Genomic DNA, 22,820 nt, shown 5'->3' with positions numbered 1-22,820 from the left:
ACAAGTAAGAAGGAAGATGAACTTGAATTTCTTATTTAGGAAGTCTATAATATCCCAATGTATTCATATAACTGCATTAGTTTCCTAATTGACATATGCAACATCATACAGGAGATGGGTTTCAGACAAGATTCAAGTTCAGTTCTATCACTATACTCAGCATTTTCATTATTCTCGTTAATGTAAAGAGAGAAGCCGAAATATACACAATTAAAAAAACAAACTCTTTCTAGGATCGATATAAGTACTCACAGTGCAAGATCAAGCTACTCTAAAAGTTGTAGCTCCTCCATTAAAGCTCATAACCTCATTTACATGATCATACTGCTTCCTGCAGCCTGGACATCTCCCATCTGCCTCTAAAATTCTTTTGTGACAGAAAAGGCATAGCTGGAAACCACATGAACATGGAAGAAAGCACGAGTCTGTGATATCTAAATCCTCATAGCATATAGGACAAGACGAAGGCTGCGGAACAATACTTTGCCATGTCCAGGTGATGGCTCCGTGACCACAATGCCAGTCTGACTGCACCATGAAACTATGCTCCTTTGACAAGTTTGGCAGACCCTGAGGACGAGACGCATCGTCAGGTCGCCAAGCACAAGTGTTCACCCATGACTCAGAAAGCTTGTTTTCGTTCTCTGGTGTTGATAACTCTGCTCCAGGATTCTCAATACAGATTTCTGGACTCGTGGGTTCAACCGTCAATTCGGTTGTGGCAGGAAAACCAAACAGATTGTTATGTTGATTCTCTTCTGCAGTTAAAGCATCTGCCACAGCCTCCCAGTCATCCAGACACCCATCGTCGGTGACCTCGATCACATTTTCCGAGCAACCACTGGTGCCGCTCTCATTTAGATTCTTTACTGAATCAGTACGATCCAAACTGCTTCCACAAGGGCTGCTCATTAGAGACTCCACATCACTATCATGGATGCTTGAATTATCAATCGACCCTCTTGTTGAACTTGTATCCAAGTTGTCCAATAATATTTTCCGCTCATTATCCACGTGCACAAGTGATGTAGGAGATCCATCATTCCGATCAGCGTTCACCTTGTGCCCTTTATTCTTGACTGCATAACAAACCAAATAAATTGATTATATAGGATTCAGAAAATAGAAAACAATTCCATTTCAGAGGAGGGGAAGAAAAGTTTGAACAGTAAAAGATTTTTTTTTTTCCATGTGATTAATGTTTAGGGTTCATCATGATCAAAAACTCCTGAACTCTTGCATTTCACTGGTAAAAAAAAAATGACCATCAAACGCTAACTCTAGCTAAAGAGACCAGCCCTTACTTGGACTGAACAAAGGTATAAACCCTAAACCCTTCCACCAAAGATCTCTTTCTATTCCACTGTTTAGGGTTTATGACCATCAACCCAATATCCTCTTCATCTATATCCATCCCCCCAATTGGATAACATATGCAGACATTGCCAATATGCTAGCTAACATTGTGGATATAAACATACAGTTCCACCTGATACCATTTTCCACAGCAACATAAATTGAATTCCACCTCTAGCAATTAAATCATCTTCATTTCACACAGAAACCATGTCGATTTACTCTAAACAGACAGATGTCTCTATTGAAAATCGAAAGACACGAAAAACAAAAAATACAAACTTTCCACCAAAATATAGAGAATTGGATTAAATTGAAGAGAACGCAAACTCATACCATGTGAAAGCCACTGCTCACGGCGAACATCGAGCTTGCTCTGCTTCAATTTCGCTAACCGGTTCGTCTGTTAAAACAAAAACCTCTGTCATACATAAACCTCATAAGCATCAACAAATTCAATTCCCAAAATATACAACCCTGAATCCAAAATTACACAAATTGGCCAATTCCTAATCCAAATCCAATCTTTTCAATTCAAAGCAGACATGCAACCACAGATAGGGCAAATTGAGTGGAAGCGGTGGAGCTTACCCTCTTCTTCTTGGCCAGGTCTTTGGGGATAACAGGAGAGCAGGATGAGATAGAATCCATTGTGATTTTTGATTTGATAAAAAAAAAAAAAAAACCCTAACTTGAGATAAAAGAGAATTGAGGAATTGGGATTGGTGAAATTGAAGGGAAACGAGTTCTTATGGATGGATAGGAAGGGAGTGGATGCCACGAATGCTTCAGCACACACTCTCCGCCGCTTTTATATATTTCGTTATGTTCCCATAATGCCCCTGGGGGTTTTGGGGATTTACTGATTTACCATGTCTTGAGATTTTGGAGAGATCGGGTTTTGCGTCTTAAGTTGGACGCTTTAGCTTATGGTTTTATTAGTAATGATGGAGATTCAATAGGGTTCGGCATGCACCGGTGAGGGCATCAAGCCACCATATTTATGGTCTTAAGAGATTACGTTTAGGCCACATTCACATCTTCTGCAAATTAATGGTTGATGCAGAAGAGTAAAGAGATCAAAATAGCCCTCAAATTGTAATAAGTAAATATAGGAAGTATGGACTAAAATGAATATGAAGTATCACGAAAATTCTAGGTAGTGTAAACTTACACCCAAACTAAAAGTAGTAAAGAGAATGACCACAAACCACTTGTCTTGCTGTTTATGCAAGTGTTGAAAAATGGGTCTGGATTATGATTGAAAATATTTCGTACTTAATGACACGTCATAAATTTGTTAGTAGCTAAGCTGATAAGGATACCAAGTTATCAACATAGTGAAAGCTTTAGAAATCAACAATTTTGTAGCAGCTATCATTCTTGAGGCAATTAGAACATTTTAGGGGAATACACTAGCTAAAAGCCTAAAACCATCCCAAACATTACAATTTTTTAGTTTGTTAATTCTGAAGGAGCAAAGGGCACTTTTGTAAACCGGGATATGAGCAGTGTGGCGGAGCTGAAACCTCACAACTGGAGTGAGAAGGTAGGCATGGCTAAAGACCTAAAGTGGAGGTAGCTCGTATTTCGAAAGACATGCCGTGAAACAAAGAGATCTAGTTCGTTATGGACTTATGGCCGAGATATAATCCTACCTCCGGTCCGGGCCGATTCTAAGGTTTTATAGCGTAAGTGTAGGTAACCTTGGATTATAAAGAAACCTAATATAAGTATAAATCCTTAGATTAACCTAATCCAACATGGATCTTGGGAAACCTAATTTGATTATGAGAATCCTATCAGTGTCGGAGTTTGAACCTGGAAGACGGTAAATGAACCACAGGTTTAACTATTTACTGATTTTACTCTATCACTGTAAAAACTGGAAGATCAAATTTACCATGAACCACAGATTTTTCCAAAGCAAAACGTACAATATATTAGATGAAGAACCGAGTTGAGTTCTTGAACTACTTACTGATACAATAATGTTACATTGTTACACTATTTTACATAGGAACATAAATAACCTGATCTGCAAAAACAACTTTCTGGTGTAAAAAGAATAGTGATGCAGAAATGCCTGCAAATTGCTGGGTATGAAGCTGACTTGTATTGGAAGGTAGAGAACTTGGGGTTCCTTAAAACTTGGGGCTTTCTGCTATTTCACCAATTTTGTTACACTTACAGTGTGCTTATGAAGGGTTCTATCTACGACAAGATCAACAACAGTACCTTTCTACGGAATTATCATACACCAACCTTATATACACAACAATGGCTCAAAGACCACTCTTCTGACCAGAACAAGACCATTCTCTTTCTCCGGTCTGTCAGAAATAAAGTACCTGTCACCTCAGGGAAGTGTTTCTGGTTTCACTGCAGCCACGGCTTCTACAGGCAAAGAAAGCAGGGGTTAGATCTCACACTGATCAACTGTAGCAGACGAAGAATGATGAAACACATCCTCTGCAAGAGTTTCAAACTCGGGTCTACCTTGAGCTTCCAGTCTCAAAGGAATTCTAAGCTATAATGAGACGGACAAGAATTTGTGGAACCGCTGTACCCTCGTCTGATCACAATATGGTGATCTGGACTCCGATGACTTTCCCCTTTTCCTTCTCATACGGAAGAAGTAATCTTCTGTGTCAAGGACATAAGAGATCTGCCACATGATACTTTGATGAATAGAGCTCCTTGTGAACATAACATGCATGAATGTACAAATATAATTTCCTCAGCTGGTTCATGGTTTTCTTTCATATACTCTTACGTTATCCCCCACCCCCAAGAAGAAAATAGAATATACACAAATTGTTCATGGTTTTTGTGCAGTTACTCTTCCTTCTACTGCTGGAGTACTTACAGACCACGATTTTAAAGTTAGACAATACATATAAACGGGGGCATATTAAAAGGTTGCCTGGATGACCATATTTATAGAACATGAAATGATGCTTAAAAGTGACAAGTCCTTTCAAAAACAATTGAAATTGATTTTTTGTATTGATAACAAGCAACTGGTGATAGGTAATTTAATGAGCATGCTACGGCAATCTATGAGATACCTTGGATGAGTTGCAAGCTATCTTACACTCCAACCCATTGACTAATTGCACGCCCTCCATGGCATTGGAAAAGGAAGAGGATTCATCATCCCCCGCACATTTGCGCTTGTTTCTAGACAAGAGTAAAACAGCAAGTTAGGTGAAACGATATGAGCAAGAGGACCTACATCAATTAAAATACGTCATCTTTTATTACTATTTACTTCAACAAGTACTATAATTTTAAGCATGTAATATCTTTATAAGATGAGGACCTAATTGTTTTGCCATTATTTTCTTCCAGAAGTAAAATTATTCAAGAATGTATCAACTCTTCTTGCAATCTTTGCGAGATAAGAACAGTTAGGTTCCATGTGGCTAATTGAAGTGCACATTTTTACCTCTGCAGGGTAATTCCATGTGGCTCCTTTTTGCCAGGATAAAGTGACAGGAAATCATTGTGTAGATAAGATGAAAAATTAGGTTCCATAGAAACTGCTGTTGCCTCGGGCTTTTCACTCACACTGTCCATCAGCTGGATGGACAAGCGAGAGGGTGCAGAGAACTACAAATGTAAGCCAAAGAAAATAGATCATTAAAACGAACCATAAAGAAAAAGGAAATTTTAGGGCTGGGGTTGGGAAGTCAAGTAACGGATGACTTACAAATTCCAATCTGTAAATATTCTCCTCGTGAACAAGGACACGTGCGTTTTCAAAATAGACAGAGTCAAGTAACTTCCCCTTTTTCCGAGACTTCTCGTATTCATATAACTGAAGAAGCTTACTGTCCATCTCATCAGTTGCAACAGCTTGAAGCTGCATAAGGAAATCCAATTCAGACTACTGGCAGAAAAAGAAAAAGAAAAAGAGACTCACAAAAAATAAACTTTCCACAACCCATAAAAAACATTATGTGAGCATACCTGTTTAACAAATTTATAAATTAACTTGTCCAATGTGAATAAGACATACGACTGGTTTCCAAAAATAGCTCGGCACTCATCCTCAAATTTTGCATTGTCAGCAGATCCATCCAGCAAATTGTACAGTGCACTTAAAAATCTGCACAAAAGTAACAGTATAAATCACAAGATAAAAATGTGTTGGGCAGTTGCCACAATTATAATCCATATAGATGATAAAGTTGGAGTGCATATACCTGCCATAAACATCTGAAGGGCTGCCATCCTTAGAAATTTTCCACTTAGTTTCTGCTCCTACTGTATTTGATTTTGCAGATAAAATCCTTTCGTATAGAATCTGGCGAAATTCCAAAAACAAAAACAGCTATAAGTACAGTATGTCTCTAACACCTGAATACAGAATATAAACTCAAATGCAAACAATTAAAGAAAAAGAAAAGAAAAGAAAAAGGTGCATCCTTACTTGATGAAGCCTACATAGCACATAAAAGTTATCATTTCCATAAAAAACACGAGAGTCTTTCTTGTCATCAACTAAAGGTGTGGATACATGCTTTGCAAGTGGTTTCACAGACATAAGAAAACGTTCGGGTAATTGCAAGGAACAGCCTTCCCCAACAAGGTTCCCATCAGCCATCCCTTCAGCCTCACCTTCACTCTCAGCCTTACCATCAACGTCATCATGTTCAGCATCCTCCTCTCCATGCTCTTCTCGGGAACACTCGTCACCAGCAGTCTCACTGCCAGAGACATCTTCGCCGGCCTCAGACACATTTTCACTGTTCTCATCATCAGCGTCTGCATCATGTTCTCCAGCATCCTGTGAGCCTATTTCTTCCCTGTTTCCAGATTGATATTGCCTTTCAGCACCATGATTTTCCTTAGGCAAAGCCTGCACCCCAGCATCTCCAGAGACAACAAAGTTATCCTCCCCATAATCACCAACAGGTGATAGTTCACCTTCTTCCTTCTCAATTTTAGAGGGCCCCACAGACTCTTCATGACCACTGTTGCCTTTAGTGATTTCTGTAAACACTCCATTACCAAATGCAGCAGGTTTTGCAATGGCACCACCCTGAAGCACCAAAATGAATATCAGTACCTAATGCAAAACCGGTTGATGATTTCAACCAAACTAAGAGCCTCAAAGATGCAAAACTCAGTAATCATACCTCTGATGGAGGAACAGCAGTATCAGCACTAGTCTTCTTTGATTGCTCATTTTCAGTAATGGGTTCATATGGTCTTGAGGTAGTTGCAACAGACCCTAAAATCAAAAACAAACTTAAAGTTTCATTGCAATTTCAACTCAAGAAGCAAACGTATATTGAACCATAGATGGCTTAAGAAAAAACGAATGACAAAACTTAAATTACAGGAATCTAAGAAACGAAATACAGACCTGATGTCACCTCCAAGCTCATTCTGCCATGATTATTTTCTCCTCCAATTGCACATGATGCACTGGAATTGCCTAATCGATCGATGGAGGCAATAGGTTTACTTGATCCAAGCATTTTATCAGAGGTACCCATAGTCTTTTGTTCTTTCTCCACCCGAATGTCATTACAGATTAAGTCATCTCTGCAGGGATTATCCGGGTCCCAACTGCCATCTTCTTTGGCTGAGGCCTCTCCATTAGCCAAACTAGTCCTAGATATTGCCACATCTTCTAAAGCGTTTTCATCTTCATCACCCCCAGATTTTGGCTTTACCATGGTAGTGTCACCACCAGGACTTCCATCACTTTCTCCATTACTTGATGTAGTACAATCCATAGCCCCCTTCCTAATTTTGTCCACATCTTCATCATCCCCTGCATCATGAGGCCGAGAAGGAATACCCAACATTGGCTCCAAAAAGGTAGTGTAAAGTCTCATAGTCTTATTCAACTGTTCTTTAGTTGAACTAAGCTCTTCAGTTGAATATTCGACAAGTTTATACAAGTCCTCATGAATGCCGATATCAAGGTATTCATACTCTATATGTGGAACTATAGATTGCCTATTTCCAGCAGCAACAGCCAGAAGAATATCATCCTCTACCTGCTTTTTCTCTTTCAATTCCTTGATTTCAGCCACCAAATCTATTCATCAATGGGGTTAGTATATATGAACGAGAAATTACAAATAAATCACAAAAGCATATGATTATATATGCAGCTGACCACAACATCCAAAATAAAATAAAAAACTTACATTTGCTGCTCAAGTTCTTTGAATCTTGTTGCTTGAAATAAAAGCTTCGGTGATCGAGTGATTTGTAATGATTTTTGGCATATATATCAGCCCACACCTTGTTGAAATCTACTCTGCATCTTGTCCATTCCTCTTGTTTCTGTTTCAAGCGAGTTAATATGACAGGCAGAGCAAGCGTAGGACTTTTCCGCAATATGTCCATCACATCAAGACCATGGTCACCATATAATCGTTCAATGCACCTTATGTTCAGAGCTACAACAAACAGCAAAGAGAAATGAAAACCAGCACAGCTGACTACCAGATTTAACTTATCAATTAAAGAATTGTAGAACAGCTTATATAAACTAACCGGTAAAGTGGTCTTCAATATGAATTTGAGTTTCCATACTGAGCTTATTTTCATTCATGCTGTTCAACAATTCCTCTGCTCGCTTACAAGTTGAGCTCACTGACTCCAACAACATATCCAGCTCAAACCTAGAAGTTTAATACGAATGAGAACAGATCACCATAAATGAGTTGGGATTACATAAATTAAGCTAAAAAAACATACATTACAAAGTTGAAACAAATCTACATGAATGTGTGATAAATAAAGTATGCAAGCTGGTCATCATGAAAATGTATACCAAAATGTTGAACAGGAGAGGTTACTGATTCACTTGTACTATCACAATATATTATGGAAACCACATATACTACATTTACCTATCATCTTCACAACGGAAAAGACTTTCTTCATACTGATTTTTGCGCATATGTTTAAAAGAGTAATCTTCACTTCCTGAAGTCACAGATACCCAATGGTCATTCAAGACCTGAGCAGCAAGTTCCGATCTCTGGCTAGCTGAGGGTATTGGATACTGCAAAGTGACAAGCACCAGTGAATTTCCCACTAGAGATATGATACACAGTCCTATATATGAGAATACAGCTAAGTCATACATCTTCTGGAAGAAGGCGATAGCTTGGAGTACACCGCTCACAGTTAGAGAGGTCAAGTTCTTGAATAGATTTCGCCCAATACTTCTCCCTGTATCGTTCCTTTTCTTTAACTCCCTCTGTCTCACGCTTTGGCTCCTTGTCTTTTTCTTCCACCTTCACCGATCGCGATAAATGACCATCACTATTCAGAGATTCTGCAATAAACATTTTAAACATTAGATCTCCAATTACCATGAAATACAACTTCCTGATAAATCAAAGAGTTTCCATTCAGAAAATGTAATAATTCTAACAACAGATATATAAATTCTAAATAATATTATAGGAAAGGGAGAATTAATATACATACTTCTCATTACACCAGCAAGGAACCCATCTGCAAATATATTCAAATTAGATACAACCTAAACCATAAAAAACCACAAGAAAACGTGTTGAAGTAATGGTGTTTTTAACAGCTACCGATATTCTCACAGCGCTCCAAGAATTCATTGAATTCCTCCATAAGATCAGGATACTTCCCCAATAGATCAGTCACCTGAGACAGGCAAGACGTTTAGCCCCAAAAAACTAACAAAGCTATATCCTCATGGATACTAATTACTTGGCTAAAACACAATGCTGTATCAAAATAGTTCAATTGAGTGTAGCATTGTAGCACATACCAAATTTTGTAAATCATTCCTTTTAATAATCCCATTGCTATAAATATGAAGGCATTTCAAAAATGCCTGGTAGTCGTCTTGGCTGCACAAGCGCTCCTTAACTTTTTCACAGAAACTGAATGCCTGGCTGTACTTGCCTGAGAGAAGATGAGAAACCACCATGAGCACAATTGCTTCGTAAACAAATGCTAAATTGTTAGAACTTTGAAAAGCTGCCACCTAATGGCATACTGAGGATTAATAAAAGTACGCAAAGAGGGACATCAACCTCCATTTGAAAACTGCTGCTCTTATGATACAAAAAGGGCAATAAGAGCTAGTTCTGAATTATGAACTAATATTCAAACAAGATAACCATATAACAAATTCTCAGGCCAGGGTATCAGTCTCACATTTATGGTATCTTTTTCCTTCACACCAAAAGAACATGAACCATGTGAATTTTGAACTATTGTCAACATCCATTGTCCAATAACTATCAAATCTTTTGACCTATGATATGTCAACAAGAGTAGAAAGATACCATGGCACCAATTTCAGAAAGAAAGAAAAAAATTGTCAATAAGCGACTACAAACATTGTATAGCAAGACTGACTCACTCTTTAAGGTGTCTTTGTCATCATAAGGAGCAAAGTTATTATTCGCTCCAAAACCTTCAACCTTCCTTGAAGATTTTCTCTTCTCTGGAAAACGCTGCAAGTTGTAGTCCCTGTTGTTGTCAGTCTCCACTTCTCTATCGTCATGGTCACGATTTCTCCTATCCCTAGTCTCCTTCTCAGGAAAACGCTTTCTCTGCTCCTTCAGTACTTTCATCATTCCTTTGTCATCATCTAGCTCAGGACGATCAACACTAATATCATGATCACCATGAGAAGAAATTTTATCCCGCCTCCGTTGCTGTAAAGAAAGAAGCCATGGCAGCATTAATAATTACTATATATAAAAGAAGCAGAAGAAAACATTATGTTGGAGTAATTACCTTGTCAATAGGCATTGGCCGCAAAGTTGGTGTAGCAGAGCTCCGCTCATTAAAACGAGCATATGCATTGCGGCCATATTGCCCCTGAAGAGTTGAAGTTGTTGCTGATGTATCTGGTAAGAATCTAGTAAACTCATCCAGCAGATCTGGTTGGTCCTCAAATAGAGAAGCAACCTGAAAGTTCACATAAACTATTAAGAAAATGGGGTGGGATATTCTCTGAAGGCCAAAAAGAAGAGGACAATAACTCAGAGACACTAAACAATCAAATCTACCTCCTGGTAAACCTCATTTATGTCCTTGTGCTCCTTTCGATACATATTCAGTATGTCTAAGAATGACTTGTATACTTGCTCATCATTTTGGAAACGTTTCTGCCGAACAGAAATCCCACATTAAACAGTAAGTTATATACTTTAGTAGGTGATTAAGGGAAAGAAGAAGAACACCATACTGTATATTCACCTTGATTTTGTTTACAAAACTGATAGCTTCTTCAAACTCAACCGTCTTTTTTGGTTCCACTTCTTCAAGAGTTATCTCATAACCCTTTGGTAAGAAAGTATTAAACCCCAAAATTAACTTGGTATGCCCTTTAAACAATTCCTTTACTCTTGCAATGACACCTGTCGTGTCAGTTCTGCAGGAGACAGTAAATATGCAGAAATCCATCAGCAACTAAATCAACAAACCACGAGTCTATTACACGGTAAAATGTCATGGGTACAGTTCTACCTTTGAGCCTTGAAATCCTTCATGACTTCAAGAAACATATCATACTTTTCTCTTTGGTCTTGAAACATGTCCTTCACTTCTTTGAGGTATGTAAGAGCATCATTCGTCGTCAATTTCTGTGAGGCACCTACACCCACGCTAACTACTCCAACCGTAGCTATTCCACCTATCACACCTCCTCCTCCTCCTCCTCCTTGTACTTGGGGCGGCCCATTTCTGCCAACAATTGACAATAAATCAGCACATACACATACACAACATATTCGCCCTAATACATGTGACATCATCAAGAATTTCAATGCAGTCACATCAATACGACTTCATGTAAATGCATAAGCTACCTACATGCTCTTGACAATTATAATCTCACGCCTACTTACCTATAACAACACAGAAACCTACGAATCTAAGCCCTAACGTTTATTCAATTTCATCTCCCGAAAACCAAATCTGCTCAAAACAAAAGCACCTATTTCATCAAGCACTCTAATTCGAGAACTGAACAAAATCCAACGATCAGTCACACGCAATCAAATCAAATCCACCACACCAAAGCACCTCCAGCTAATTAACCTCATTAACAAATTAACCATCGCACAATGATCAATCAAGCTCATCAAAACCACAAAACAAAATCAGAAATCCACACAAAACCGAAGCAATTCACCACTCTTAAATCATGCATAGAGCAAAGAGAGAGAGAGAGAGATTCAGAGACTCACGACTCCCCGCGCGACGAAGCCAGCGGCCGTTTCAATTGAGAAGAACCGCCGCCGCCGCCTCCACTGCCACCACCACCAGCGTAAACATCGTCTCTAATTCTCTTCATCCCTACCGAAAAGAAAAACCACAATCTCAAATCAGAATCGAATAAAATTAACTGAGAGAGGCCATTTCTGTGCGGATGAATTGTGAGAAATAGTTACTTTTTTACTGTGAGCAGATCTCTCCCGGTAACAAAACCAGCACTAATCGCTTCACATGAAGAAGAAGAAGAAGAAGAAGAAGAAGAAGAGAATCTGATTATCTTTTTCTCGACGTTAAAGAGAGGAAGAGAAAAAAAAGTGAGAGAGAATTAAAATTTGTGAGAGGAGGCCGAGAGAAACTTAGTCTCGTCGTTTCGATTTTTTATATATTTATATAACGCGAGAAATTTTACGGAAGAAAGAAAAAATGGCGTCGTTTTTTTCTTTTTGAGTACGTGGAACTCCGGAGTTTAATTCTGTTGTCTCTGTGTTTCTGTGGGCCGGGGCGGATCGGGTGTAGCCCGGATTTTAGAGATTATTTTAGTGGTTTTTTTTTTTGTGGGGGGGGGGGAGGAGACTGGTGTTTTGGATTGATGATGCTTTGTTTCTGGAAGTGGTATTGTGACAGTGTATTCAACTTACTCAAGGTACATGGAACTAGGGTTTGGAAGGAACATGAGATGAGACTACTCTCTTCTCACAAGTTATGGATCTCATGGTGGATATATATAATATTATGTGTTGAAAATAAGATTTGCGAGATAGTTTGGGTTTTTTTTTTCTTTTGTTTGGAACACGGATTAGGCGAATTTGGTGCACTTTGGAGAAGAAAGAAACGTGTGAGTCTTGTGGATTGGATACGACTAGCAAATAGTTAGATGGATATGACCCTATAATTATTGTGAATTTAAGATGAAGGAAATTTTGGATCATGTGTATCTAGACTTTCTTTAATGAGTTTTATGAAGAAACTTTACCATAATAAAAGTAAAAAATAGCAACCAACTAAGGAGTCAAATTATTAGAAATTTGTGGTGGATTGATTTTTGGTTGCATGACATTCAAACAAAACAACCATGGATGGGTACTATATGTGAACTTCATGTTACACGTACAATATCGTAGTTTACTGATAAGTGACGCGGCAGACAAATGCTATGTTGATTATTATTTGATAATATTACACTCGTTATTGCCTCATTTGCATGTATTGCAAGAATTCTTAATTATTGTTCTTTTTTCTCATTCCTTGATTTATTAGATTCATTTTTTTTTCTTTCCTTTTTTGTTCATTTGGGATTTTGGGTTGAAGATTAAGTACTTATATACTCTAGTTATCATCAAGCATAGAACATGGACTATAAGGCAGGAATTGCCTAGAAACATAATCCATGTTTTCTTGTTTCCCTATCGATCTTGTGTCAAGCTGCCCTATAAAATAGGTGTAGTAAGTAGTAACTGATGGCATCCTTTGGGAGTTTGCAGTACATGATGTACAGGTATACATGCTACATCAAACTGAACCTACCAGTATCAGTTTCATACGTTCACAGATATATTAGCTTTAACACCAGAAATGCAGATGCAGTCAAACTGAAAAGATAGTTAATTCCCTTTACTTGACGCAATGGACCTTCGGTCAGCAATCAGCTTGAACACATGGAAGAGAAAAAAAAAACACAGGACAGAGGGGAAGGGTTGCACCAGAAAAAAAAAAGAAAAAAAAAGGAGAATTAAAAACGCAAAGATTTTGATCGAAAACATGGAAAAATCTTAATGCTAAAGCACCTGTAAGTCTGTAACAGATGACAGCATTAAACCAAATCTTAATTATTCAAACAAAACAAAAAAGACTTAACTGCATTTTCCATTACAAAAATAATGATGTGCATACAAGGGGTGAGGTAAGAAATGATAATCCACCAATCTAAGCTGTAGTTCCTAGAGTAATATTACTCTACCCTCTGAGATTACACTCCAAATTTCTCCTATCCCTATTCTACTCTCACAAACTTTCTCCATCACCATTGCCCCAATTTCCTACTACTGCTCCATGCGGTTCAGAATGATCAAGCCTACGATCATGGCCCCTGCTTTTTTACGATCCGCATACACACTGCTGCAGGAAAGAAGCCAGCAAACCATTAAACACATTATAACAAAGCAGGAACATGAACCTTCAAAAGAATCATAATTAAGTATTAACCTTTGGTCCAAATCAAATAGGATTTGAATCCGGTAGGAATTTAATGAACTCGTCAAGCAAATCTGGCTGGTCATCAAATAAAACAGCAACCTGAAGATTGATGTAAATAATTCAGAACATATGAAAATTACTTTTGATAAAATCATAAAAACAAATATAAAATAAGAACTACTTATAATAACTACCAGACTCAAAAAGTGACAAATAACATATACTTACTTCAAGGTAAACCTCAGAAATGGGCTTGTCCTCCTTCCGATACTTGTTCAGTATGTCCAGGAATGCCTTATAAACACGGTCATCATCATCTTGGAAACGCAACTGTATAACAAACAATCAATAAAAATGCAAGTAATACCATCATATTTTATTTATAATAGGTACGTCATATTAGCACACCACACTAGTTGTTATTATGTTATTTTTTTTGGAAAGGTTAGAGAGCTGTTATTAGCACTCCACGAAGTTCACACTCCTGTTCTCTTAAGCTAATTCTACCATGTCGGTAACCCACACTGCTCCTCACGTTCTTTTACCAAATTGCTTAGTCCTACTGAGGAAACATAAACTTTATCCTTCTATCAACCAGCTATGACAGATGGAGAAGAGAATAACAGTGTCCATTGATGAGGGAACTGACAATTCTTAGAAAGGGAAATGGGTGATGAGCTCAAAGTGGGATCCTCGGTCCAGAGGGAACAATATACCGACTGCTTCCACATTGATAAACATAATTGTACTTATGAAGTGACCTAGTTATGTATAAAGCCTATATTGGTTCTGGGGATGTAAAAGTTAGAGGGACTATAGTTGTTTTGGCATTTGGTTCTCTAGTTGAAACGACAAGGAGATAGTTGGCTTCGTGTTGGGTACTGATTAAAGACGGAGTAGGGTTACAAGATCTGGTGGTGAAGCCAACCATCTCCTGTTGCATACCCCCCCCCCCCCCCCCCCCCACCCCACCTAGCTATATTCCTCTCGCAAACGATGAAGATTATTTACAAATTACAAGCTAAACACTGGATAATAAAACTGCACCTCTACTGAACATTTCCCCTCATGTTGATATGTTAATATAAAGAAGTTGATAGACTGAAAGGCAAGAGGTAGTGTTGCAAAATAATATCCTAAGTAATTTAGCAATTTGAAACTAAAGGTCATTTTCCAAAAGGAGTGTAAATGTACAAATATGGAGTGGTAAAAATCACTTCCCTTCAAAAGAAGAAGCATTCACCTTTATCTTGTTTACGAAATCGATAGCTTCTTGAAACTCAGCTGGCTTCTTTGGAGGCTCATCTTCATCAACGGTTATCTCAGTACCCTCTGGCAAGAAAGCATTGAAACCCATGATTAAGTCATTACGCCCTTCAAATAGTTCCTTTACTTTCGCAGTGACATCTACTCTGCAAAGTCTGACAAAGACATAATCATGAAATACATCAGCATATAATTCAACAAAACCATGTGCACTACAAGGTGGCAAAGAGATACAGGATACCTATGAGTTTTGAAATCTTTCATGATCTCAAGAAACCTTTCATATACATCTCTTTTCTCGGAAAACGCTTTCCTCACTGCTATGAGATATGCTACAGCATCTTCACTGGTCAATTTTGGTGCGACACGTCTTGCAGTTCGTCCTTCAGATATCTGAGGTGGCCTATCTCTCCACAGCCAACACAAAATGATAAAACTCAGTATATAACCAATGAAACACCCTAACTTTGTGGAACCTCGTATATAAAAATGTGAATACTATACATATATACAAAATACACCTGCCAGACCTAGTCCTCTAAAAAAGAAAAAGATAACAACTTTTCTGAAACTGAAGATGAAAGATTAAAGTTTCTCCCAACACTAACTCCTCAGCATTCTGTCCACCAATTAAGCCAAGTGTTAAACTGAAGGACAACACAGAGTTTCAATAGATGATCAAAAGGCAAGCACCATAAATTCAGGAACCTCAAAAAACTACAAGTTACACTTCTTATTTCTACCGCCATATGTTCTTATAAGTTTTCAACAATCCTTGTGTTCGGAAAAAAGGAAAAAATATTACATTTTTTTCAATAACTGAAGATGAAAGATCAAAACTTTCTCTCAGACTACTTCCTCAACATCCTCTTTACCAAATCAAGAAAAGCCCTAAAACAAAAGCAAACTTCTTTAGGTGATTTCATCTCTCTCAACACCAAATCTGCTAGAATCAAAACCAATCACTCCAATTCAACCCTCCAAACCCAAATCACTCCTCATTTCAACTCAGAATCCCAATAACACAAAAACAAAATTAAAAGCTTCCTCTTCAAAGCATTACCTAACATATAAATTACAGCCCAAATTTCTGAATGCAACAATCAACAAAACTTGAACTCTCATACATGGGAACAAAACCAAAATCTTACACAGCACATTGGTGATGAAATTAAACCAAGAAACAATACAAAATTAAAGCCAACAAATACAATCTAATCAAGGAGAGAAGGGAAATCATGCAGAGGACAAAGATAGACTCACGAGTGAGTAGCTGAAGAACCAGAGGGAGCTTTGGTTTCAGAATCAACAGGAACATCGTCTGGTATTCCCGCCATCTCTGCCAGACAAAACCCAACAACATTAATTTTGGTTTTTGTTTCTGGCCGGTGGTCTATTATATATTCACATTAATGTTCCTGCATTAATTAATTACATGGTTCTTTTCTTTTTCCTTTTTCTTCGGTCGTATCGAGATGTTTTTGTTACTTTTTCACTTTTTACTATGGCCGGTAGATATGTTTGAACACAACTTTTCACTTCACAATAGACTCCCATTTATCATTAATACGGCAAAAGTGGCCATCTTAACACACAGTTATACATCATAATGGAGTGAAGTGATATGTTCCATGCAAACCTCAAAAATCACGGCCGCCACGATCAGGGCGGATCCAGTCCATGTGAGATTTTTATCCAGAAAAAAAAAACTCTTTATTAAAAAAAAAAATTTTAACCAATCGATTGTACGAAGTCTCTCTGCTCTCATCTATACTTCTACCGTTTTACTGTATAACCTACAAATTTAGCTATTCTCCAGTTCTCTTCTAAATTCTTTTAAAATTGAATCAGATACTGATTAGAATAATTAGATACTAATTATGAAATTATTAGATTTTGAAATTTGGTGGGTATATGGGTTTGTTCACTTTGTTGGTTAAACAGATTTTATTGTAAATTTGGAATATGATTATATGAAATTGGGTGTTAATGTGTTAGTCTTGCTACTGTCTTATTGAATAGCTAAATATATTATAATCAGAGATTGAGTATTTTATTTACCTATTTGAGTTTGGTAACATTGTAGGGAATTAGTGCCATCGATTTGAAATGATTGGAAATTTGGTGGTATGTTAGAGAATGGCCGAATGAGAGATTGAGCATTTGTCTATGTTGATTAGTTAAGAACTTAAGATTATAGGGAATTGTAGGAATATTTAAGTTTAATTTATTTTTAATTATATGAACTTTATACACTGTATATTGTAAACTTGAACAAAAAAATTTTGGATTTCGCCCAAAATTGTAGTCCGCCCCATTAAATTCTAGATATGTCCCTAAAATTAGCCCAAGTGACATGCACTGGCCTCGATAGGTAGTTATCTGATAAATAACACATCGAAAAGGTCTGCATCAATCAATATGTTCGATAGAGATGACACTGTCAACTAAAGTTTTGCTCCTAAACCATGGGAGAGTGCAAGAAACAAGTGTTACCATAGTAGAAACAAAAGAGAATTAATTACATTGTAATCACATGTGTCTTGATTTGGACTGATATGATGATCATCCGGTCACAAAAGAATTAGATATTTTGCAGTACGTGATCATATAACAAAAATAGGAACTTTTACTGATCTTCATAAATATTATCTCAAATTTGAGCCAAAAAATTTTACAACGTAATAGTCATAAATAACATCTAAGAGGAACTCCAGCTGATCGGTTATTTCCGACGTGGAGGCTCAACCAATTAAATTGACATATGAGAATCATCTCCAACCGTAGCTACTCCACCTATCACACCTCCTCCTCCTCCTTGTACTTGCGGCGGCCAATTTCTGCCAACAATTGACAAAAAATCAGCACATACATATACACAACATGATTGCCTTAGTCCCTAACACATGTGACATCGAGAATTTCAATGCAGTCACATCAATACAACTTCATGTAAATGCATATGCTACCTACATGCTCTTGACAACTATAATCTCACGCCTAATTACTTATAACAACACATATACCTAGTAATCTAAGCCCTAGCGTTTATTCAATTTCACGTCCCGAAAGCAAGCACTCTAATTCAAGCGTCGGAAATACGATCAGTCACAAGCAATCAAATCAAATCCACCACACCAAAGCACCTCCAGCTAATTAAAAACAACCGCACAATGATCAATCAAGCTCATCAAAACCACAAAACAATGCCATAAATCCACACAAAACCTAAGCAATTCAACACTCTTAAATCATGCATAGAGCAAGGAGAGAGAGAGAGAGATTCACGACTCCCCACGCTAAGAAGCCAACAACAGTTTCAATTCAGAAGAACCGTCGCCGCCACTACCACCACCAGCGTAAACATCGTCTCTAATTTTGTTTATCCCTACTGAAAAACCCACAATCTGAAATTACAATCGAATAAAATCAACTCAAATACGCCATTTCTGTGCAGATGAATTGTGAGAAATAGTTACTTTTTTACTGTGAGCAAATCTCTCCCGGTAGCAAAACCAACACTAATCGGTTCATATGGAGAGGAAGATGAAGAAAAAGAAGAGAGAATTATGAAGAGGATTTTGATTATCTTTTTCTCGGCGTTAAAGAATAAAGAGAGAAAGAAAAAAAGTGAGAGAGAATTTAAATTTATAAGAGGAGGTTGAGAGAAGACGAGACCAAGTTTTTCGTTTTTTTATATTTATATATCGCGAGAAATTTTTCTACTGCCATCATGAATATTCCGCGCTGCATTCACCCCAATAGCATGAATTGGGGGAAAGCTGAAAATGAAAACTATTGTAATTGAAATGACGCGGAAGCATGTAACCAAAAACAAAAACAAAAGACACGGAAGCAAATGAACACTACCCACATATCAAAACCAGGCCCTGTCATAATAGGATTTAGGGTTTATTGAAATGAAATACAAGTAAGAAAATAAAGAGAGGTTATATTTTTTTCATCTCAACCATTTAGATTTTAAGTCTATATAAGTAGATTATTTGTACAAATTTTCAGCCAATTTAATAGTGATTTAATATCAAAGTAGATCAAATTAGTAGTAATTAAGTAGATTACTTGTACAAATTTTCAGCCAATTTAGTAATTGTCAAATTTTTGTTCAAATTGAAAAAGTTAGGACATTCGTAAATGTGATTTACTCTTCATGTTTGACAATTTTGGTCTTCAACTAGTCTTCAACAAGATGGTCCTCAAGCATTTGGTACTCTAATTGATCACAACCATTATGAGAAATTATGAGAAAGAACCATTTTTTGGTATTCGAATTGATTTTGAACCATCTTTCCACAAACTAATGAAAAATGACCATATTAAAGGAGGAAAAATCATAATTATCCTTGTCAAAATTCACAATAAGATTGTACCACAATTCTCATTGAAACCGTGAAAACCCTCATATGCATGGTGTTACCCTTATTTGCATGTTGTACCTACCTATGTCCAGATCCCTATCATATTAATTTGTACGAAGATATATATCTAATCCCAACTGTCCTTGAGACAACATCTGAAAAACCAAACCCCATCTTGCTCGAGCCTTTAAAAAATCAAATTTTCATGTTTGATTAATATGTGCTAAATAGACTTTAATTCATGATTTAACCTTAATTATCATCCAAGAAACATGGAATATTTAATTTACCATGGGGTAAAAACAATAATATTGGTGATCGATACAAACGAAGGGAGAACTTAAAACCAACATCATTGGCAAAGAAGCGTTTGCATATGTATCAATAACGAGTTTAAACTGGTGAAGGATTAACATATGCTCATGTCAAACACTTTGCTGCTTGAAATTATGCACCAAAAAAATTTGATTCATCAGTTTGTCATTGCTTCCCTATGAAGCTATGACCCATATTCCCAAATTTCAATATAATTGTTGATTGAAAATGGGTGTTAAACAAAAAATTATCTCTAAGGCAAATGATGGACATATAACACGTACAATGATAATAGTCTTAATTCTCATTAAAAAATCTCACGTGAAACATGTCCTTCACTTCTTTGAGAGTAGTTTGAGGTATGTAAGAGCATCATTCGTCGTCAATTTACGTGAGGCACCTACAGTCCTACACCGACGCTAACTACTCCCACAGTAGTTACTCCACCTATCACGCCTCCTCCTCCTGGTACTTGGGGAGGCTCATTTCTGCCAATACAATTGACAATAAATCATGCTCTTCAGTCTTGACAATGAGTTCTTACGCCTAAATGCCTGATCAGTAATCACCAACAACATTAATGAAAAAAGATGGAAGATCGATATCAACTCGATCTTCTTTTGCTTCGACCACAGGAAGATTAGATTTCTTTCCTTGATCAAACTAATAGATCCCGTAAACAAAAATATATAACTTATCAAACTTTTCATCGTGCTCTCCAACGTACTGGAATAATATTACTTGTATATAGTCTTTCCAATCTACTACTCCAACATCAGGCAATAATTCGATAATGCAGTACGTTGAAAACTTACGAGCCCCTCGTCGAAGAAGAAAGTGGTTGTCTCATCCCTGCAAATACAAAATCACATTTCAACAAATTAGAGGTAAAGACTCAAGAGGAATTCAAGATATGAAGCACGGACACGCGGACAAGGGTCCGTAGTGCGTGTCCGTGTGGACACGCGAACTCATAATAAAAGTGAAAATGCTTATGGTGAGAATCAAACTTTGGACATCCAAGGCACCCAACAACTCCTCAACCATTCCAACAGATTCAGTTTTTGTTATATTTATGCACACTTTAATATATATAAGGAGAGAAACTCATGATAAAAATAAGAATGTTTGTGGTGGGATTCGAACCTTGGTCATCCAAAGAATCAAACAAATCCTCAACAATTCCAACATATTCAGTTTTTGTTATATTTATGCACACTTTAATATATATATATATATATATATCTAAATACTTTCAAATTGTTAAATTAATTTTTTAATAAATAAATATATATTAAAATAATTTTAATTGACGTGTCCAAAAAAATTTCTATATGTCGTGTCTACGTATCAAATCGTGTCCGTGTCCGTGTCCGTGCTACATAGAATTCAAGTATTGCACAAGACTCAATTACTAATATGCCCCACAGATTTGTTCGTTTACTTCGACTTCGTGCCTCTAAACTCTATACGAACAGTACCTCTCACGGTTACAGTTAAAAACCCTAGATTAAAGAGAGTCTGATTAGGGTTGGGCTTAATTAATTAGGCCCAAATTGCTCTTCTTTCTTTTATTTCATTTCTTATTGGTTAATGTACTATACATCAATGTATGTTATATATCCCACATCCAATGGTTGACAACGAATATTATTTTTCTGACCTCAGTCACAAAACAATATCGACCATTTGATGTAGGATATATAACATACATTAATGTATACTAGAATTTTACATTTCTTATATCATTTAGAAACGAAAAGAAAAAAGTGGGGGGCTGAGGCTCAGCTACTCATATATCTTCCTCTGTCACAGTTTGGTATTGTAATAACCCTAGATTTTTAGAACAATATTGAATTGAATTGAATTCTATAAAGTTATGAAATTCAATTAAAATGAAATTGTTTGTTTGCAAACTTTACGAAACGGAAACGGAAACGTTCCGAGAACGTTTAATAAGAAAACGTTACGTTTCCGAACGATTATATCGACTGTTATTCCGTCGCTCGGTTTCAAAAACTTTCTTCACGAAAGTTGTAGAGCTCGTCGATACGAGTTCGTGGATATGTTACGCGTTCGAAACGGACATCGTACGTAAAAGTTATTCACGTCGGAAGTTAGTTTCCGATTTGGAAACTAGTATAAAAAGGAATTTTTTTTAACTAGGGTTTCCATAACAGGAAACCCCTCAGTTTCTCTCCGCCTCCCCCTCTCTCTCTCTCACCCGACCCTCTCTTCTTCTCTCCCTTCCGAATCGCTCTCTCCCCGATCACCGCCCTCAGTCCTTCGTGGCTTGCACCGCCGCTCTCTACGGCCTTGCGAGCTCCCCCGCAAACGACCCCGAGTCCTCCGCACCGTGCCTCGCCGCCACGAGCTTCGACAAGAACCAAGATCGGAGCTTACCGCCGCTTCACGCATCGTCACCGGCGAAGATAGGGCACGGGGACTAGCTCACTGTCGCCGCCTCTCCTACTTGGCACCACCTGCGACCAAGCAAGGCGCAGATCGAGACACCATCACGCCCTCGGCTCGGTTCGACTCCCCCGTGCTCACGAGCCTCTCCGGTGGTCTTCACGGCATCGCTGCACCCCCACGAGGTAAGGGTTTGATAGATAGATCGATTGATGTGCTTGATTGTTGGATCAGAGTTGTTTTGGGAGAAATCGGAGGGGGAGGAGATTTAGGGTTACCGCCGCCTAGAGGCGGCGCGTGGGAGTGCGTGGATGAGTTTAGAAAGGGTCTGATGTTGTAGGAAGGAAGAGGAGGAGGGGGAGAAGAGATTGGACCCGGCGGTGGCGTGATACGCGCCGTTGGGGGCGTCGGCGCGTGGGCCCCACGCGCCGCCTGCTGGAGGTGCCGCGTGTGCCACACGCGCCGCCACGTGCGGCGGTGTGAACAGTTTTGACAGAAGGGTATTTTGGTAATTTACGGTGTACGGTAAATGTAAATGTAAATTTTTTTACGTACGGTAAATGTAATTAAATTTTACTTACGGTAAATATAAATATAAATTACTTTCAGTAAATGTAAAAAGTAATTTGTAAAAGGGTAATTTAGTAAATT

The 22,820-nt window shown here is 37.7% G+C and overlaps 3 protein-coding genes across 6 annotated transcripts; all 3 read right to left on the bottom strand.

Annotated features, from left to right (window-relative positions):
* Positions 1–23: 23 nt before the first annotated feature.
* On the bottom strand, positions 24–2,084 carry LOC126800327 (uncharacterized). The gene is made up of 3 exons (XM_050527680.1): positions 1,948–2,084; positions 1,693–1,759; positions 24–1,079 (listed from the first exon to the last, which is right to left on the bottom strand). The coding sequence occupies exons 1-3, from the start codon at positions 2,005–2,007 to the stop codon at positions 262–264; spliced, it is 945 nt and encodes a 314-aa protein (XP_050383637.1). The 5' UTR covers positions 2,008–2,084; the 3' UTR covers positions 24–261.
* A 1,215-nt stretch (positions 2,085–3,299) lies between these two features.
* LOC126800324 (paired amphipathic helix protein Sin3-like 2) lies at positions 3,300–11,943 on the bottom strand. Of its 2 annotated transcripts, none has more exons than XM_050527675.1 (24): positions 11,784–11,943; positions 11,580–11,688; positions 10,858–11,073; positions 10,588–10,762; positions 10,398–10,496; positions 10,123–10,296; positions 9,743–10,040; positions 9,143–9,279; positions 8,940–9,015; positions 8,827–8,853; positions 8,478–8,671; positions 8,241–8,395; positions 7,882–8,009; positions 7,530–7,784; positions 6,734–7,417; positions 6,504–6,598; positions 5,795–6,406; positions 5,568–5,668; positions 5,332–5,470; positions 5,072–5,224; positions 4,808–4,971; positions 4,428–4,539; positions 3,856–4,024; positions 3,300–3,753 (listed from the first exon to the last, which is right to left on the bottom strand). In XM_050527675.1, the coding sequence occupies exons 2-23, from the start codon at positions 11,684–11,686 to the stop codon at positions 3,887–3,889; spliced, it is 4,239 nt and encodes a 1,412-aa protein (XP_050383632.1). In that variant the 5' UTR covers positions 11,687–11,688; positions 11,784–11,943; the 3' UTR covers positions 3,300–3,753; positions 3,856–3,886. The 2 variants fall into 2 exon arrangements, with proteins under 2 accessions (XP_050383632.1, XP_050383633.1); XM_050527676.1 differs by having other exon boundaries at positions 3,300–3,750.
* A 1,510-nt stretch (positions 11,944–13,453) lies between these two features.
* On the bottom strand, positions 13,454–16,436 carry LOC126800328 (paired amphipathic helix protein Sin3-like 4). 3 transcript variants are annotated; one of them, XM_050527681.1, is made up of 6 exons: positions 16,330–16,436; positions 15,308–15,475; positions 15,044–15,221; positions 14,029–14,130; positions 13,810–13,899; positions 13,454–13,722 (listed from the first exon to the last, which is right to left on the bottom strand). In XM_050527681.1, exons 1-5 carry the CDS (start codon positions 16,401–16,403, stop codon positions 13,822–13,824), a joined length of 600 nt encoding a protein of 199 aa, XP_050383638.1. In that variant the 5' UTR covers positions 16,404–16,436; the 3' UTR covers positions 13,454–13,722; positions 13,810–13,821. The 3 variants fall into 3 exon arrangements, with proteins under 3 accessions (XP_050383638.1, XP_050383639.1, XP_050383640.1); XM_050527682.1 differs by having other exon boundaries at positions 13,454–13,719; XM_050527683.1 differs by having other exon boundaries at positions 15,308–15,469; positions 16,330–16,414.
* Between the last annotated feature and the right edge of the window lie 6,384 nt (positions 16,437–22,820).

Source organism: Argentina anserina, chromosome 6 (genome assembly GCF_933775445.1).
Source record: "Argentina anserina chromosome 6, drPotAnse1.1, whole genome shotgun sequence".
Classification (NCBI taxonomy): Eukaryota; Viridiplantae; Streptophyta; class Magnoliopsida; order Rosales; family Rosaceae; genus Argentina; species Argentina anserina.
This window is presented reverse-complemented; position numbering and strand designations above follow the sequence as displayed.

Coding starts and splice junctions, on each gene's coding strand:
- LOC126800327 (XM_050527680.1), bottom strand. CDS start 2,007: ATGGATTCTATCTCATCCTGCTCTCCTGTTATCCCCAAAGACCTGGCC. Junction 1,760..1,947: donor ACCTGGCCAAGAAGAAGAGG/GTAAGCTCCACC, acceptor TTGTTTTAACAG/ACGAACCGGTTAGCGAAATT. Junction 1,080..1,692: donor TGAGCAGTGGCTTTCACATG/GTATGAGTTTGC, acceptor TTTGTTATGCAG/TCAAGAATAAAGGGCACAAG.
- LOC126800324 (XM_050527675.1), bottom strand. CDS start 11,686: ATGAAGAGAATTAGAGACGATGTTTACGCTGGTGGTGGTGGCAGTGGA. Junction 7,418..7,529: donor AAAGAACTTGAGCAGCAAAT/GTAAGTTTTTTA, acceptor ATTGATGAATAG/ATTTGGTGGCTGAAATCAAG. Junction 6,599..6,733: donor GAGCTTGGAGGTGACATCAG/GTCTGTATTTCG, acceptor TTTTGATTTTAG/GGTCTGTTGCAACTACCTCA.
- LOC126800328 (XM_050527681.1), bottom strand. CDS start 16,403: ATGGCGGGAATACCAGACGATGTTCCTGTTGATTCTGAAACCAAAGCT. Junction 15,222..15,307: donor AAAGATTTCAAAACTCATAG/GTATCCTGTATC, acceptor TGTCTTTGTCAG/ACTTTGCAGAGTAGATGTCA. Junction 13,900..14,028: donor TTTCTGAGGTTTACCTTGAA/GTAAGTATATGT, acceptor ATCAATCTTCAG/GTTGCTGTTTTATTTGATGA.